Source organism: Rhodnius prolixus, unplaced genomic scaffold (genome assembly GCF_049639745.1).
Source record: "Rhodnius prolixus isolate KJV_2025 unplaced genomic scaffold, Rpr scaffold_6, whole genome shotgun sequence".
Lineage (NCBI taxonomy): Eukaryota > Metazoa > Arthropoda > Insecta > Hemiptera > Reduviidae > Rhodnius > Rhodnius prolixus.
The window spans coordinates 29,748,695-29,764,305 of record NW_027411634.1 but is presented as its reverse complement, the minus strand read 5'-3'; the positions used below and the strand labels follow the sequence as shown (position 1 = coordinate 29,764,305).

At 30.5% G+C, this 15,611-nt stretch overlaps 2 protein-coding genes across 7 annotated transcripts; one reads left to right on the top strand and one right to left on the bottom strand.

Moving 5' to 3' along the window:
- Nucleotides 1–322: 322 nt before the first annotated feature.
- On the bottom strand, nt 323–10,087 carry Dic1 (Dicarboxylate carrier 1). Of its 5 annotated transcripts, XM_074141337.1 has the most exons (8): nt 9,294–9,510; nt 9,040–9,198; nt 8,876–8,970; nt 8,633–8,788; nt 7,426–7,592; nt 5,589–5,796; nt 3,503–3,640; nt 323–2,065 (listed from the first exon to the last, which is right to left on the bottom strand). In XM_074141337.1, the coding sequence occupies exons 3-8, from the start codon at nt 8,963–8,965 to the stop codon at nt 1,955–1,957; spliced, it is 870 nt and encodes a 289-aa protein (XP_073997438.1). In that variant the 5' UTR covers nt 8,966–8,970; nt 9,040–9,198; nt 9,294–9,510; the 3' UTR covers nt 323–1,954. The 5 variants fall into 5 exon arrangements, with proteins under 5 accessions (XP_073997438.1, XP_073997440.1, XP_073997441.1 ...); XM_074141339.1 differs by lacking the exons at nt 9,040–9,198; nt 9,294–9,510 and adding an exon at nt 10,056–10,087; XM_074141340.1 differs by lacking the exons at nt 9,040–9,198; nt 9,294–9,510 and adding an exon at nt 9,591–9,713.
- Nucleotides 9,805–15,571, top strand: LOC141460901 (klaroid protein-like). Of its 2 annotated transcripts, XM_074141333.1 has the most exons (8): nt 9,805–10,036; nt 11,236–11,357; nt 11,432–11,534; nt 13,002–13,112; nt 13,189–13,304; nt 13,939–14,106; nt 15,233–15,325; nt 15,401–15,571. In XM_074141333.1, exons 1-8 carry the CDS (start codon nt 9,805–9,807, stop codon nt 15,542–15,544), a joined length of 1,089 nt encoding a protein of 362 aa, XP_073997434.1. In that variant the 3' UTR covers nt 15,545–15,571. The 2 variants fall into 2 exon arrangements, with proteins under 2 accessions (XP_073997434.1, XP_073997435.1); XM_074141334.1 differs by lacking the exon at nt 13,002–13,112.
- The last annotated feature ends 40 nt before the right edge of the window (nt 15,572–15,611 follow it).

The following is a 15,611-nucleotide window of genomic DNA, read 5'->3' as shown; positions in this document are numbered from 1 at the left end:
TACGGACGAACAAACTGAAAGTGAACACTACTTCTAAGTGTTCTAATCTAAATCGTAACCCAACAGTCAACTACAAAATTCACTCACCATTTTAAGTGTACTTCCCCTAAGTACAGATTTCAATATTCTTTTCGTGTGAGGATGCCGCAATAAATATCTTGGGTCGTGGTGGTCTAGACACTAAACCTTTGGAAATTATTCTAATCTAAGTTTTGAGTTTTGCACAAAAAAAATCTTTGTCCGAAGGCCGACAGTGCACTGTAAAAAGCTCCGGACACCCATAATCTCGGATTTTGAGCGCCTTAAATTAAAAAAAAAAAGAGACAGTATATATATTATATATATTTCAAATAGGCAACAATTTCATTGTTATTTGTATTTCAATTTCATATGTTTTTTTAACTAAATTTTTAACCACAACTTTGATTTTGTTTAAGTACAATAAATATATACATAAAATATATTCCTTATAAAAATAAAATTTTACCAACAAATAAAAGAAACTACAAATTTCATTGTTATTTAGGTAACTTTTTGGACGATCGTGTTTCTTATTTTCTTTTGTCTCCTTCGTTCGAGAATAAAAATTAGTCTTTTAATTTTCTTTGTAATCAAGTTATATTGGCCTTTTTTTAAAAAATAAATAAAACTAACTAAACCCTAAATAATCACCAATGTTTAATACCCTGTGCCGATAAATATATATTTTTTTGATAGCACCAATTTACTGATAAGTTTAATAAGTTTACTTTAATCTAATGTAAACAATTGATTTTAATCATTTTGTAGAACACAGATGTTAAATAGCGAGTGAACCAATCAATTGCTGCTAAGAAACTTGTCAATCTCTCCCGCTTACTATACTAGAAGAACCTTATTTATTTATATTTTTCGAAGTTCTTATCCCCAATTTGGGTTTTCTCTATTTTAGAATTCTTAAAGATTATTAAAATTCTGAAGGGCAATTTAAAAGATTTTGGATGCTGTTGCGGAGGCTTTTACGGGAATCCAGTCAACAGATGAATTAATAAATTCTTTATAATAGTATGTAATTCTATATGTAGCAATAAATAATAATAATTAAATTATGTAGAAATAATTTGTGCAAGAAAGGGACAAAGGAAAATTCACCTTTAATAAAAATTTATCTTGACTTAGGCGACTGAAACTTGAGTAAACGACCTGAAATGTCTCTGACATTGAAGACTAATACACAGAGGTAATAACATTAGAAAGATAATGAACGGCCATTTGGCGCTGAACGACTTATTGATCAGCTCTGATTAGAATGTGTGGCTTGATATTTTGCGTATGGTATTTAGATTTAGCATGCTATAAAAGAAACTAATCGCCTATTACTTATTTATTTATTTTTTTAAAGGCGGGGCTTAGAATCAAATTGCAAATTAGGGCGGTTGAAAGACGCACAGACTATGTTAACATTTTCCCAACAAATAAACAGTAGTTTCATGCGGGACTTAAACACGGAATCTCCCTCTTATTTGTCCGCGATCATCTCGTCCTTTTTCAAAATGCAATACGTGGAATGAAATATTTGTGAAACAAAATATATTGCAGTTTCGTTAGATACAGCTTATTAATTAACTCGCCATTAAGTTAGTGTTCTTGCTTTTACTCAAACCATTCATATTCAAATAATTGGAAGTACAAATTTACCTAACTTTTTCACCTACTAAGAAAACAAATTAGTTTCACGTTTTAAACTAATTTACAAGTTCAATTTTGGTGGAAGTTACACACGATAGATTCTCTATAGAGATTTAAGCACTAAGTTGATATTTAAAAAGTACATTTAAATAAGTGAAGATTTTTTCCTTAGTCTTTTTTTTTTTTTTGGCTTAGGTTTATAATCAATATATCTTAGTCTTCAGGAATGATATTGGATGATACGTATACATACAATAGGTACCAACATTTGTTTTGATGGAACAAATTATTTCTTCGAATGGTCAACAACATTACCGAAATGTGTCCGCAACTGTTCCAAAAACAAAAATGTGAGAATGGTATGTGGGCCGAGTCGTACAAATGCAGGAATAAAACCCTGAAAAATAAATACAAATTGTTAGTGTTAATCATAATGAGAACAAATTTATTTACTTCATAAGTATAAATTTTATAACCTGCAAACTTATTAAGGATAGAAAAAGTTAAATATCTATTATAATACAACTTTGTTGGACTTATTTTAAACTATTATTAAGATAAGCTAATTACTTCTACTGAAACATTGGACACTACAAATACATGATCAAACAAATTCCAAATAAGCAATTATTTTTAAGCTTAGTACAGTTAAGTGGCAAATGATGGAACTTCTTGTTAATGGAAATTCGACGAAATATTTTCTCTTAGTCGACCTGATAGTTACGTCTCTCAGGTTCTGACATATATCACGTGATATTGGTAGATTGAAATAAATAAAATGAAATGAATGAAAATGAAATCAATGGAAATGAAGTGAATGAAAATGAAATGAAAGAAAATGAAATAACTTTGAATAATTTTTATAATTAAAAATTTGTAAAAGATCATGCGTAAACATTCACTATTATTCAATTTTGTAATTATCAATTCTAAGAGATAAATATTCTACAACTTGAATATCCTGAATGTGTTTAGTGGCTACGCAGCCTACCATAAATGAACTTGCATGTGACCTACTATTTTATCTGGCAACCATCAAATTCGAACGTATCTGTTTATTTAAGTTACGTATTTGCTGTATCATTCATAGATTCCGGAAATAAATGTGATTGTTTATAATACAAAAAGTTTTAAAACAACTTTAATCCAAACTGTTGTGCTGTTTTTGAGAGAGAAAAAAAAAACTCAGGATTCGGTAGGGCGTCGTCACATCCATTAATTAATATTCTAGCATTATCACTCCTTAATTTTATCAATCCGTAATATTATAATACACCGGAACTCATAAAAATGAGGCACTGAAGAGGGCTACTTAAAGTTGCATTTCCCTTACAACTTCTAAGTCAATTTTAGTAAGAAATGCTACAAATAAAAGTGATAAGCACATAATAGGGGGGAAAAAAGTACAAGTTTAAAGAAAATCGCTGGATAAAACATTCAATTTATGGCCACCAGGCGTTGGCAAAAACCTCAGTCTCAAAAACGATACTAAGGATAGTCAAGTTTGCATTTTCTATTACTTCTATTTTCGACTGTATCTGAACTTAAATCAGCACGATTCGGGTGAATGAGGGAAAAGAGGAAGTGAATTGCAAGTCCTCAAAATGGCATTTGGATTCATTTGGGATGTCTTGGAACTTCTTAGCTACAGTTACTGAGGTAAGGCTCTAGTACCGATACGCAATAAGAATCAATTGTCGAATGATCAGTTGATTCAAATGCAATAATTCTTAATTCCAAACGCTTGAGTAATAAAAATCATACTGTTGAACCCATTACAAAAATGTATTTTTTTTTTAATGAAATGAATAAGTAATAAGCGATAATAATAAACCTTGAAAAATCCTAATGGTCCCAGTTTGGCAGTGTAAGCAGCGATTGCCAGAAGATTTTTGAATTCTCCAGGTTTGGCATTCATCGCCCTAGTCTTCAGTACGTCCAACGGCTGTGTCAATGCCGTTGCTATACCAGCCTGCAAAACATTACTATATTATGTGGTAATATTGTAATATTATTCGTATATTATGTAGTTGAGATCCGCAGTGTTGCATAATATAGTCGAATTTTTCCATATTAGCTGTTTGTTCTCTATAATTCCAGTTTCAATTTTTTGAAGTTTAGTTATTTTATTAAGACAAAATAAACACTGTTTTAAAACTTAAACTGTGTAAAACATTAAGTTTTACGAATGAAAACTTAATAAAAATAATAGAAAAATGAAACCACTTGTAGCAAGCAATATTATTATTTTTATTATTTTATGACTGCACATAAGTTTGTATCTAACATAAGCATTATTTGAAAACAGAAGTCAATAAAAAGTTAATTGTTTTGCAGAAACGTTAGAAAATAGGTATTCCCAAAAGACGTCGTTTAAAATTTAGAACCATTCTTGGATAAAAAAAGGTGTAATATTTTATTTTCTGTATTTGTTTTTTCTTTTAAAAATTATATAACGCGTTTACAATTAATAATTTTAATAAATTTTCAGTAATAGGAACTTCTAATTTAAGAAGTAAAATAATGCTTATTTTTTCAGGTGAGCTTTACATCCAATAGGTATATTAAACATTAAATAAAATCGAAGGCCTAGGCCGGGAATCAAACCCAGTACCACAATACATAATTAGCTTTGCTCGTCTCTTCTCTAACTGCTCGGCCACCGTGACGCCTGAGACTCCTAATTAATTCGGTTTTTGTTGTATCTTTTAAATTTCTGCATTATTATAACAATCTTTTTGGTATTTGCAAAGCCCAGTGAGGATAAGTAGATTTGTAGATCTGTATCCTTTCTGAAGAAAGAATAAGGGTGGATGGATTAAGAAAGTTCTACGTTTGATTATACAATTATAACTCTTTAGACAATTATAAATATCTCTTAAACAAAACAGAATTCTTACTTTTTTCAAACAAAACTCTTAATTTTTTTGTTGGTTCAAAACTAATTTTAATTTTTTTTAATGAAAATTAGTTTTAATACAAAAAATAAAATACTTCACCCTAGTCAAAAAAAAACTTTTTGAATCTTATTGGAACTGAAAGGTATTTCCAACGAAAACTGGATATCGAAAATAGAGCAATACTTTTCTTCCCAAGGTAAAGGAAATAGGGAAAATTTATTTTCGTTTTTCACCATTTGCGCGAAGAAAACACTAACCATTTTGTAAGAATAGAAATATATATGAGAAAGAAGAATGATTTTTAAGCACTCTGGGGTATGTGGATTAAAAGCTTTCCTTCAGCGACTACTCTCGATTGCGGCAGAGAGAACAAACACAACGCATGTGCTCAGTAAATGTCCATATAGACTTCTAAGGGTGCGTTCCACTAAGCGACCACAACGACCACGCTCACGACCGCCTGAAGGTATGTTTTGATCGTTGTGGTCGCTTAGTGGAACGCACCCTAAGACTAGTCTTTGTAATTAGATGAAGGTTGGCATTAACCAAAATGATTGATTTAATGTGACATATGAGAACATTGATTTCCTTGCTATCCAGTAAATGTCTAATACATAATTCGCCACTATGGCTAGAAATTCTATCCGCCTTTTTCCATATTTCAACAATAAGAATAATTAAAAATTGACAGATATTATGATATTTTTTTTTATACTACTCTTAAGGTAAGATAAGATTCTAATAGGGTGGCCCAAGACTCCTTTGGATCTATTGTGGCTCCCCCACACTAGAACCTAATTGCAACTAGCTCAGCCTAAAAAACCGTAGCTAGTTTTCCTAGGCTAACCGAAAACCTACATTTCGGCTTCACCCCGTACACTTCCGTTCCCATCCCTTCCGCTGTTCTGGAGCCGTCCGTGTACCACATTGAGTCTCCCACAACGGAGGGACTCCTCTTATATACTACTCTTACCCACTTACAAGAAAAACATTACAATAATTACAAGAACTACTACTTACAGCTGAAAGGCTGGCCAAAAAATGAGTGGTTGGATTATCTTCAAATGCATCGAGTTTGAGCAACAGCATTTTAAATTGGTCATAAAAAGAGAGCTGTCCAATTGTCATAAAAGTTGCCCTACTAGTCGCAGTGCTGGCACCAGAGAAACATCTCGAAAAACCTTCTTGATGGTACACTTTCCATAAGCCGTCTAATGCATGTTTGTAACTGGAAGAAATAAGAACTAATTAAAGACACAGGAATAATTTTTGGAATTATCCTGGCATAACTTAAATGCACAAAGGGGATTAGGTTAATGAAGCTTTTAAAAGAAATTTAACTACGCCAGAAGGTGCCTTCTATATGTATACCCACACAAAGAGTTAATTTCATGTTTTTATTGATTAACTGAACAAAATATGGCAACACTAAATTAATTTAGTTAAATAATTGAAAAATGGTTTGGAACTGTATCTACATAAAATAAAATACAAAATTCTCTACTAAAAGTAACCCAAAAAAGTGTTTATTTCCAATAAAACTAATATTCTTAAACTGTGTACCTTTAAATAAACGAATATATATATTTACATTAAATTTTGGCTCAGGCGAGTTTTTGAATTTATTAATGGCACGGAAAACGCCACTATGTTTAGTAAGATGGAAACAACAAAAACGGAAATTTCAAGATCTAAATGACTAAAATATGGAACAAAACGACCATTTTAATTCTATTTATTTGTGGCTTAAAGGTGTTGCGTAATTTTAAAGTCTATTAATAAGCATTTGCTAGTTAAAGAGTTAAATGTGCTAATTAACTCGTCAGCCACAAAACTATGGATTTGCATTAACAGCTAAATGTTTATAAATTAGAAAATCTAGTCTTAGATACAGTTCTAGTCTACAAATAATTAGTCTAGTGTCTCAATTTAAATTTAATCCTATTTTCCCTAAACACAAATAAAATAAATAAGATAAATCACAAAATTTGAACTGCATGCATTAAAAAAATAAAATACATTTTTACCAAAAAGTATTTGTTAATTGAAATATATGAATTTGCTAAGTTTAATATTGACTAGAAAAACAAGAAAATTGATCTAAATTCCTTTAAAATTTAGAATATCCCTGAAGATAATTGGCTTACAAAACTTAAAACATTCAATCAAATGAAAACAAATTGTTATGATGATAGCACTTAAGGGGTGTTAGTTAGGAAACAAAAAAAATCAGTGAAATAAAGAATAGATGGTGTCCTTAGATATTGGAGAAAGTAATTTAATGTAACGGGAGAAATACTTAATGTTTCTGAAAAATATAATTTATCATGTAAAAAAATAATGAAATTAAAACATTCCGCAAAACCATGATATTACAAGATCATTTATTGCATAGTTTAAAAAAGTCATTTCTCTACATTAGCAGTGTAAATTGTAGTGTTGCATTGAAACCATAAAATTAACAAGTATTGTTGTTTTGTTTTTTTTCTAAAGGGTGCAATACACTCCAAAATAAATTTTATCTTTTATAAAAACTACCACCTTGACATACACCTGGTTACCTTTAGTTTGTATTTTGGTATTGCTAGAAAATCTTAAATTATTCTTATGGAGAAATATTCTTAAAAAGCCACTGCTAGGTACCGTTCATGATTATATATCCTTTTAATATTGCGTAAGCTGGTATAATCTGTAAGTATGGAAGAATTAGATTCATCAAAAACTTCCAGATCAATTTAAGCTCAACTGGAATCGTTTGAACAACTAGCTCAACAGACAATAGCAACCAAACCTTATTTGGAAAATGCTGAACACTATAACAAATGTGAGTTAAACAACTTAACCAAAATGTACTAACTTCCTTCTCTGGTCTGGTGGTAATTTAACATCGTTCTGCATTCTAACATTGATCATATCAGCGGGTGTACCGACCAGACCTCCTGCAGCGCCCGCCACACCAGCTATCAATACCCTCACTGGAAACGAAACTGATTCACCAGTGGGTGACAAAGATTGTTTACACACCTACAAGTTGATAGCACTCATTATTTTTTCTTTGTTTTCCTAAAATTAATTACACCTGTTACCGCTCAAGCAAATTTCACAAACAATTCCATTAACAGGAGGTATCTTTCCAAATATCTCATTTCCTACATAAGGTTATTTATTTGTACTAACTAAAATTTTTGGGGAAGCAAAGAGTAACAGCACTGGGGTGTAAGAAGCAGGAGGAAGGAGAAATCCAAATTTAAAATCTTTTATTGCTGAAGATATTTTACTGAATATCCCAATGCCTAAAGGAGTATAGTTTCCCGAACAGCCAAAGAAATATCTTCCAGTCAAATCGAAATGAACATGTTCTAGATAAGTGCATAGGAGTTCGGAGAAATGGCTTAATTTTTAGGACAAACTCAAAATCGAGTAACGTCCTTGTACCTCCATCTCACAGTAGTAAAGTATCACTTTTGCTTAATTTTCGTACCCTTTGGGATTGGGGGCAATTAGTTGTACTGATCTAATTTGCTTTGTTCATTTGCAATAAATCCACATCTCAGTGCAATAATTCATTTGATGAAAAAAACTCCTACGGTTTACAAGAAGCTTTTTACCGACTTCTTCTGGGATCCGTGCCCGATAAGGTGACACTTTAACGATGACAGACTTCTGACTTCTTCCAGGTGAAAATTTTCAGGTGCCGGCAATAAGAAATTTTAACACTGCCGCTAGAGGTTTCGAAAACTACACTAAATCTAAAACACACTACGCTGGAAGAAGCTTACTTCCTTGGCTTCATGAGGAAATTAATTAACCTTTTCAAGGAAGCAAATGGGAAGTCAAATTAAAAGTATTATGTCAAAAGAGATGAATATGTAGTAATTAAAAAAAAAATTATTGCACAATTGGATGTTAGAATAACTTGTAACATGTTAAATAAAAATTTGGCTGTGTAACAGGAATGCTAAAAACCAACATAAGCTTTTGGTAAATCAAGGTTTTACTAAATAATACAATTTTTACTTAAATAACAACCACAACTACAAAAAATTAATCCATAACATAATTACCTCGTATATGCCAAATCTAGCAGTGGAATAAGTGAGTTGTCTGAGAAGTGAGGCAGACAGACCATTATACAAAGCTAATAAACCATTATTTCTTATTATATTTCCAGTTAACTTTGCTATTGATACTTTCTTTTCTTGTTGAGTTTGTAAATGAACCTAATCAAAGAAATTATAATAGATAAGCTTTCAATATTTTTGTTGAAGTTCATTGCAGTAAACGTTACAAACATCATTTTTACTTACTTTTATTAGATCTAAAGGATGGGTAACACAGGCAGCTCCTGCTGAGGCCAGACCTCCAAAATACCACTTAGAAACTCTGGTTTCTGACATAGTTCCTGTATCATTACGCAATTATAAAAACCAAATCTGTGCTAACACACCTACATTATGCAACTATTGCTTACCTTTAGAAGTATATATAAAACCTACCAGGGTTGCGCAATGAAGAAACTGTAACGAGCTGTTTTGTGTTTGTTCTTATGTTTTGATGAATTTAGATAAAGCAGAGTTATCTTAATATCTATTGATAGCACTATCGCAATACTTCTCCTTTAGTCTAGTGACTAAAGACATAAGCAAGAACAGGAAAAAAAATTGTACATTTTTTATAGAAACAAACTTTTTTTTTAATGAAAAAACTGATAAACCGGTAACCTACTGTTAACTAAAACGATAAAAATTCACGGAAATTCAAAACATAGCGATGTGCACACTGTTTATGACGACAGCTTTTTTTAATAATACGAAATATTAAATATTTCTTGATCAAGGACCAATAAAGAAAGTCGCCAGTCACCCTAACTTTGTACAATGTAATTGTACACATCACATTATCAGACCAGATCACTTCCATTATATTACTCTATTGTAACCTATCTGACGGTTACATTAACCGGGAAATTTGAACGTGAGTATAGATTTGACCATTTATTGAAATTTAAACTCACACACTCACATTCTAACACATTTTTGTATAGATGTAGACAAATGTTTTTAAGGTATGGCAGAAATTAATCGTGGAAGGGAGCTGAATAATATCTATATGATCCCAATTTCGACTCCTTATTTTTGATACATCTGATTAACAAATGTGTTAAAACAAAACACATTTCACGACACATGATAATCTCCAAAGTTATACTTGGGAAATTTTAAATTATACTCTAATTATGCCCATTCGGACTCGTAGGAGTTCACGAATGTCTAGTTCAAAATCCGAAGGATGTCCAACAGGACCTAACATTTCAAGAGATGAAGAATTCACAGGAAACGTTAGAAGAAGATGTATACCGGTGGACTGTATACCGACGTGTCCCACCTGTCAGGAACATAATTACTCTTTCTCGATTGTTAAAAAAAGTTTAAAGTGTTTTGGTATAATATTTATAATAGCTTATTTGGGTAAGTATTTCATAATTACTTTAAATAATTAATCAACCTTGGTTTCTTAGTACTCAAAACTATTTGAACTGTGTAAAGATCTACTTAGTAACTTTCAATAGTTTCGTACTTATTTATTCAGCATTTAAAAAAAGATACGCTTCTGAACAAAATATATATTAAAAATAATTTATATTATTGCATATGGTTATATTAAAGATTGCTTTAATAAACGGAGAAACAAAAACATAATTTGTTATGATAAAAGTAATGTTCTTAGTACTTAATGTTTTGCTTTAGATATTTTAATCTTGAAACATTATATTCAACAAAGAATAAATTAATTTTAATCTATTTTAAAAGTCATCGTTCCTAAACATTTGAATTAGTATTTAATAATTCAAGCTACAGTAATTGTAGAAGAAATATCAAAGTCTCTATTTAAAAATATAATTCTACTTGTCAGTTTTATTAAATTTAAATTCTTAAGATGTTCTCTATAGTTATTATGTATTTTTATAAAGAAGCGAATGAAAAAAAACCATTAGAAATACATTTTTTTTCTTTTAAGAAACAAAATTCGATTTGATACTCGTAAATAGGTTGTTCCCATTAGCTAAATATTTTGCCAGGGATTTATAATGGCAAATTCCCTGCTCTATCACTCATTTATGTAAAATCCAAACTAACTTTTTCTGTTAGATTGGAATTCTTGGCACAACAATTGTGATTCATTAATATTTATTTTCACGAGCTTCACCTTACGCTGTAAGGTGCCAGCTTATCAACTGCATCTCAAATTTTTCAATCATTATCGTAGTGAGCCATGTGTGAAGATATATTGAATGTATATGTTTATATTGAATTCCACATATTTGGAAATCATCTTCTGTCAACCTGGTATGAGCGGTAAGCGTTATAAAGGAACTTTCAATAACTGCGACCTACCGAAAAAAATTAATAAATTAAATTATTTTAATTATTTGTAATAATTTTGAACCGTTTTTTTAAGCTAAACATTAAGATAAGTTCATCAAACTATTAATTCTTTACAGTTCCGAGCAATTATAACATTAAAATGTATAATAAAACTAAGATTATAAGACATTTTAAGAAACAGTTCTACTTAAAATATACTAATTAGAGTGAAAGATTGTTTTTTAAGCAATGATGTAAATCATTAATGTATTCGGTCATTTATAAATATATGATTATTGTAGCATCATATCTGGGGAGCTGTTTCCAGTCGGAAAATTATCCCTATAATGATGATATTCCATCCACTGCTGGAGCTGGACAAAGTTCTATAACTGCTGAAACTAACGGTGAGAAAAAGCTTGAGGTGACTATGTTTATTACTTTACAAGTTTTCCAAAATTGTTTGCTAATTTTATACAAAATGTGGAAATATGACAGCTCGCAGGATCAATAGATAAAAGAATATACGATTTAGAAGTTCAATTCAACTCATTATTGAATGAAGTACGAGAAATTAAAGAAGGGATGAACTACCACAGAGGTAAGTTTCTCCATTTTCATTTTTCACATTATTTTTTATCAAAGAGATTTATTTAATCCATCAAAAGAAAATCTTTACAAACAAAACTAGTTATATTTTTGCCTTACTTAACTAGTAAAGAAATAGATATATATTGTATTTCATGAAAACAAACAAGTTAACCGGTCTTTGAATTTCTCTTCCTAAAAACCTTACTGCTCATTGTGAACCGGTAGTGTAACGAGAGAACGTTAAACGGTTTCCGACAATATTCTAAAAAACTTCGAACACAAAATACCTCAAATCCGTCTTAAATTAAAATAATAATAAGATTGTGTTTGATAACTTACCTCACGAATCAATATATTGATAGTTCTCTCTCTCTTAGTTATATGGCAATTTCAACTTCTAAATCATTTTTCATATATTTTGCTGAATGTCCTACCATTTCCTTATTCACATAAAACAATAATACTCTCATAAAATTAATAAAATGAATTGTAGAAAATCAACCTCGATTTTTTCAAAACTAAGATAAAAACCAATGTTCCATAAACAATTTACTTTAAATTGCGGGTACAAAATAGTAATAAAAATATTGACACATTTTTATTTTAAAAAGTACATTAACCAACTTAAGAGTATAAGATAAGAACATAAGAGTATTTAAAACATTGCAAATAGTGTATTTTAGGAAGACCAAAGGAGAACATAATTCAAATTGTGAAGTGGGATGACAAATCACTAATTCAAATGCAAGCCTCCTCTTCAAGGATTTTTATATTTATTCTCTAAAGTTGGGATTGGAGTATAGGGAATATAACTCTCAGTATATTCATAAAAAAATATAGATTGCTTTCGTTAGAAAATGATGCTTGTAATATTTAAGAAATGATTATCAAATTTTGAAACCTGATTTAAAATTGAATGAAAATTCTTATTAAGCTGATATCATAAAACGAACAATCATCAGTTTTTAAGTAACAAGAATATTATGTAAAGAGGTAATTACCAAGCGTTTTGGGTCTTGACAGGGATCGGATAAGGAGTTGAAGCATCCAGCCTTTTTGAGGGTCACATTTTCTTTGCCTGCGATGGAAAATTTCTTCACTTCTACCTATATAAAAATTCGTGAAATTTCAGGCAGTCCGGTTAAAAACGTAAAACAAACACCCTTAGTTTTGTCAGAAATATATAATCTTAATAAAATTGAATTGACTCAATCCTATTGATTCGTGAGGTAAGTTATCTAACAGAATCTTATTATTATTTTAATTTAAGACGGATTTGAGGTATTTTTGCGATCAAAGTTTTTTAGAATATGAAATAATGTTATATTTAATGGAAATCAATTCAATCATTCAAGTTTTTTTCAATTACTTTGATTAAGCTAGCCACACTTTTGGGCATTTGACAGTGAAAACAGCTTTTTTATTTTTTTGTGCCTGTCCGTTCACTTCAAATTTCAACAAAATTAAGTATTTTCAGAACGGCTAACCGAAAGTATGAAGGAAGAGACTAAAGCATTGATTAATGAAAAGTTGAATTTATACGATTCTGATAAGACTGGCTTACCGGACTTTGCTTTAGAAAATTTAGGTAACCTGGTTATTCTCTGGAAAAACATGGCAAATGTCATGAATTTCTTTGTACTACAACATTTACTCTGACGCAGGTGGATGTATTCTTAGCGTCCGCAACACTAAAACTTATAAAGAAGGAGTCGCCCAAATAAGTATCCTTGGTGTCCCAATAATGAGTTTTGCCACGGATCCTCGGGCTATTATACAGGTAAACTTATACATTCTGTACATTCTTTGAGTTTGCTATTGTGAAAATAAATAAATTTACGATCAATTTTTAACGATAAATACAATGTTGTATTTTTATACCCACATTTATTCTCTGCTATGTTTAAAATTTTACAATTTACGTAATAAAGATAATCTCTACAGCTCTCTATGACCATTACCAAGTATTTCTCCCCTTACAGAACGTTTCCGCGAAAACAGAACAAAAAGTTGAAAATAGGGTTGGTCCCCGCAGTGGTGAATAAAATAATTTATTTTAACCTTTGTAACACGCATGTTTTTAATGGGTGTTCGATTCACTATCTGAGGTTGCTTCATCTCTTTGATGAAGAGAATTTGATGAATGAAATCGGAACGAGTCAGATATAATAAATAAATGCTTGCTACGAGAAGTAAAATGATTTAAATAAATTAGGCAAGAATTTACCCAAATATGACTAACTAAGGCTTTTAGACTCCGTTAAGCTTTGCAAGTAGCAAAGTACTAGTAAAAGTAGTAAGGCGCAAAAAGAGCTCAATCGATTCAGATATCTTATATCGCACTAGTAGTATCTAGTATATGTCTTTGAATTTTACATTAAGAAATTAAAAAAAAAAATTGTAATTTTTTTTAGGCAAGCGTGGTGCCAGGAGAATGTTGGGCGTTAGGCGGAGATAAAGGAACCGTAGTAATGCAATTGATTTCACAGGTTTTAATAACACATGTCTCCTTAGAGCATATTTCAGCAAAATTATCTCCAACCGGGGATATATCCTCAGCTCCAAAAGAATTTGTTCTTAAGGTAGGAAAGTAAATATTAATTCACTTTTAAATGCACAAATATATGATGGAAGACTGTTTATATTTCAGTGACTGTCGTAAATCAAATATAACAAAAACTAGGGAATGTAATCTTTGGGTATTCGTGAAGGTAAAATCCCTTTTTCACCATTATTTCCCCAGCATTCTCCCATTATATAAGCAAAATTTTTTTTTTATATTTCTTAAAATTTATAACAGAAAGTTGATCTCTCGACTATTATATGAAACATTGATAGAAAAATTGTTTGTCCTGCAGAAGAATATTTTTTTCCTAATCAGGCTGTATTTTATGATTTCTGGAGATTAATTTTCCATATATATAGTCTGAGGATGATCAATATATATAGAAATGTAAAAAAAATTATGCATATATAGACGTTTTTACACATTGATTAGGTTTTCATTTTGACCATACCCAACATAATAAAACATTGGTAGTAAGAAGAAATAACTTTATTTACTTAAAACTGCCTCATTACTTTATCCTTGTTACTATTATTTCGAAATTTCTTCAACAACCTTCCGTTCAGAGTTTGGAGACAAAGTTAAATTTGAATGCACGGTTTACGTGACATTTAGAGTAACTCGAGAGAATCGCTGTTTGTACCTATATCAGTTACTATTTTTTAGCTATCGTTCCAAAACACCTATTAATAGCTGACTGGCTAATTCATTGGCGGCTGCAACATAAAGTTTGTCTCTTCTTCAACTTAAAGACCTGCAGATTTGTTCATTTTTTGTAAATGGAACTAGATATCTAGATAATTATGAATAATTCATAAACAAAATCTTTCTTCGTGACTTCTATAAGTGCTTCTAGACTCGATTTTAAGGAGGTGTGAAAACTCTAACTTTGATAATCTCTGAACATCTGTACAGTTGAGACAAAACTTTCAATCACTTTTGTTGTGAACTTAAATAATATTTGAAAATATTGTGATAAAAGGTTGCCTGCTAGTTTACAGACTTTCGGAGATATTTTTAAGTTGCATCCACTACCAGTTATGAGAAGTAATGTACTTTATCATGTTTGCCAGGTAGAAATTGCAATAAGTTAGTTTATGATACGTTCTGTAAGCTATTGTTTACCATTTATGTTCTAACAGGGACTGGCATCTATTGATGACAAAGTTCCACATACCTATGGTACGTTTATGTATTCAAATTCGGGTCCAACGTTACAGACATTTACTGTCCAGGTGAGAAAGACTTTATTACTTTTCTGATCAAAAAATTAGGTTAAATTGAAATGCATTAATTTTTTTTTTTTTTAGAATCCAACGCCAAAACCATATGAAATTGTCGAATTCTCTGTTCTTTCCAATCATGGAAATAAAGAATTTACCTGCATTTATCGTGTTAGAATTCATGGAAAGCCAGCTCCAAAACAAGATGTTAAAAAAAAGAGTTCAGTTTAAATTTTTTGAAATAAAATCTGAAAATAATTTTTTTTTTTTTTACAGTTCCAGGATCTTTCACCATTTT

Coding starts and splice junctions, on each gene's coding strand:
- Dic1 (XM_074141339.1), bottom strand. CDS start 8,965: ATGTCAGAAACCAGAGTTTCTAAGTGGTATTTTGGAGGTCTGGCCTCA. Junction 7,593..8,632: donor CTAGATTTGGCATATACGAG/GTAATTATGTTA, acceptor ATCAACTTGTAG/GTGTGTAAACAATCTTTGTC. Junction 5,797..7,425: donor CCACCAGACCAGAGAAGGAA/GTTAGTACATTT, acceptor TATTTCTTCCAG/TTACAAACATGCATTAGACG.
- LOC141460901 (XM_074141333.1), top strand. CDS start 9,805: ATGCCCATTCGGACTCGTAGGAGTTCACGAATGTCTAGTTCAAAATCC. Junction 14,107..15,232: donor CAAAAGAATTTGTTCTTAAG/GTAGGAAAGTAA, acceptor ATGTTCTAACAG/GGACTGGCATCTATTGATGA. Junction 15,326..15,400: donor TACAGACATTTACTGTCCAG/GTGAGAAAGACT, acceptor TTTTTTTTTTAG/AATCCAACGCCAAAACCATA.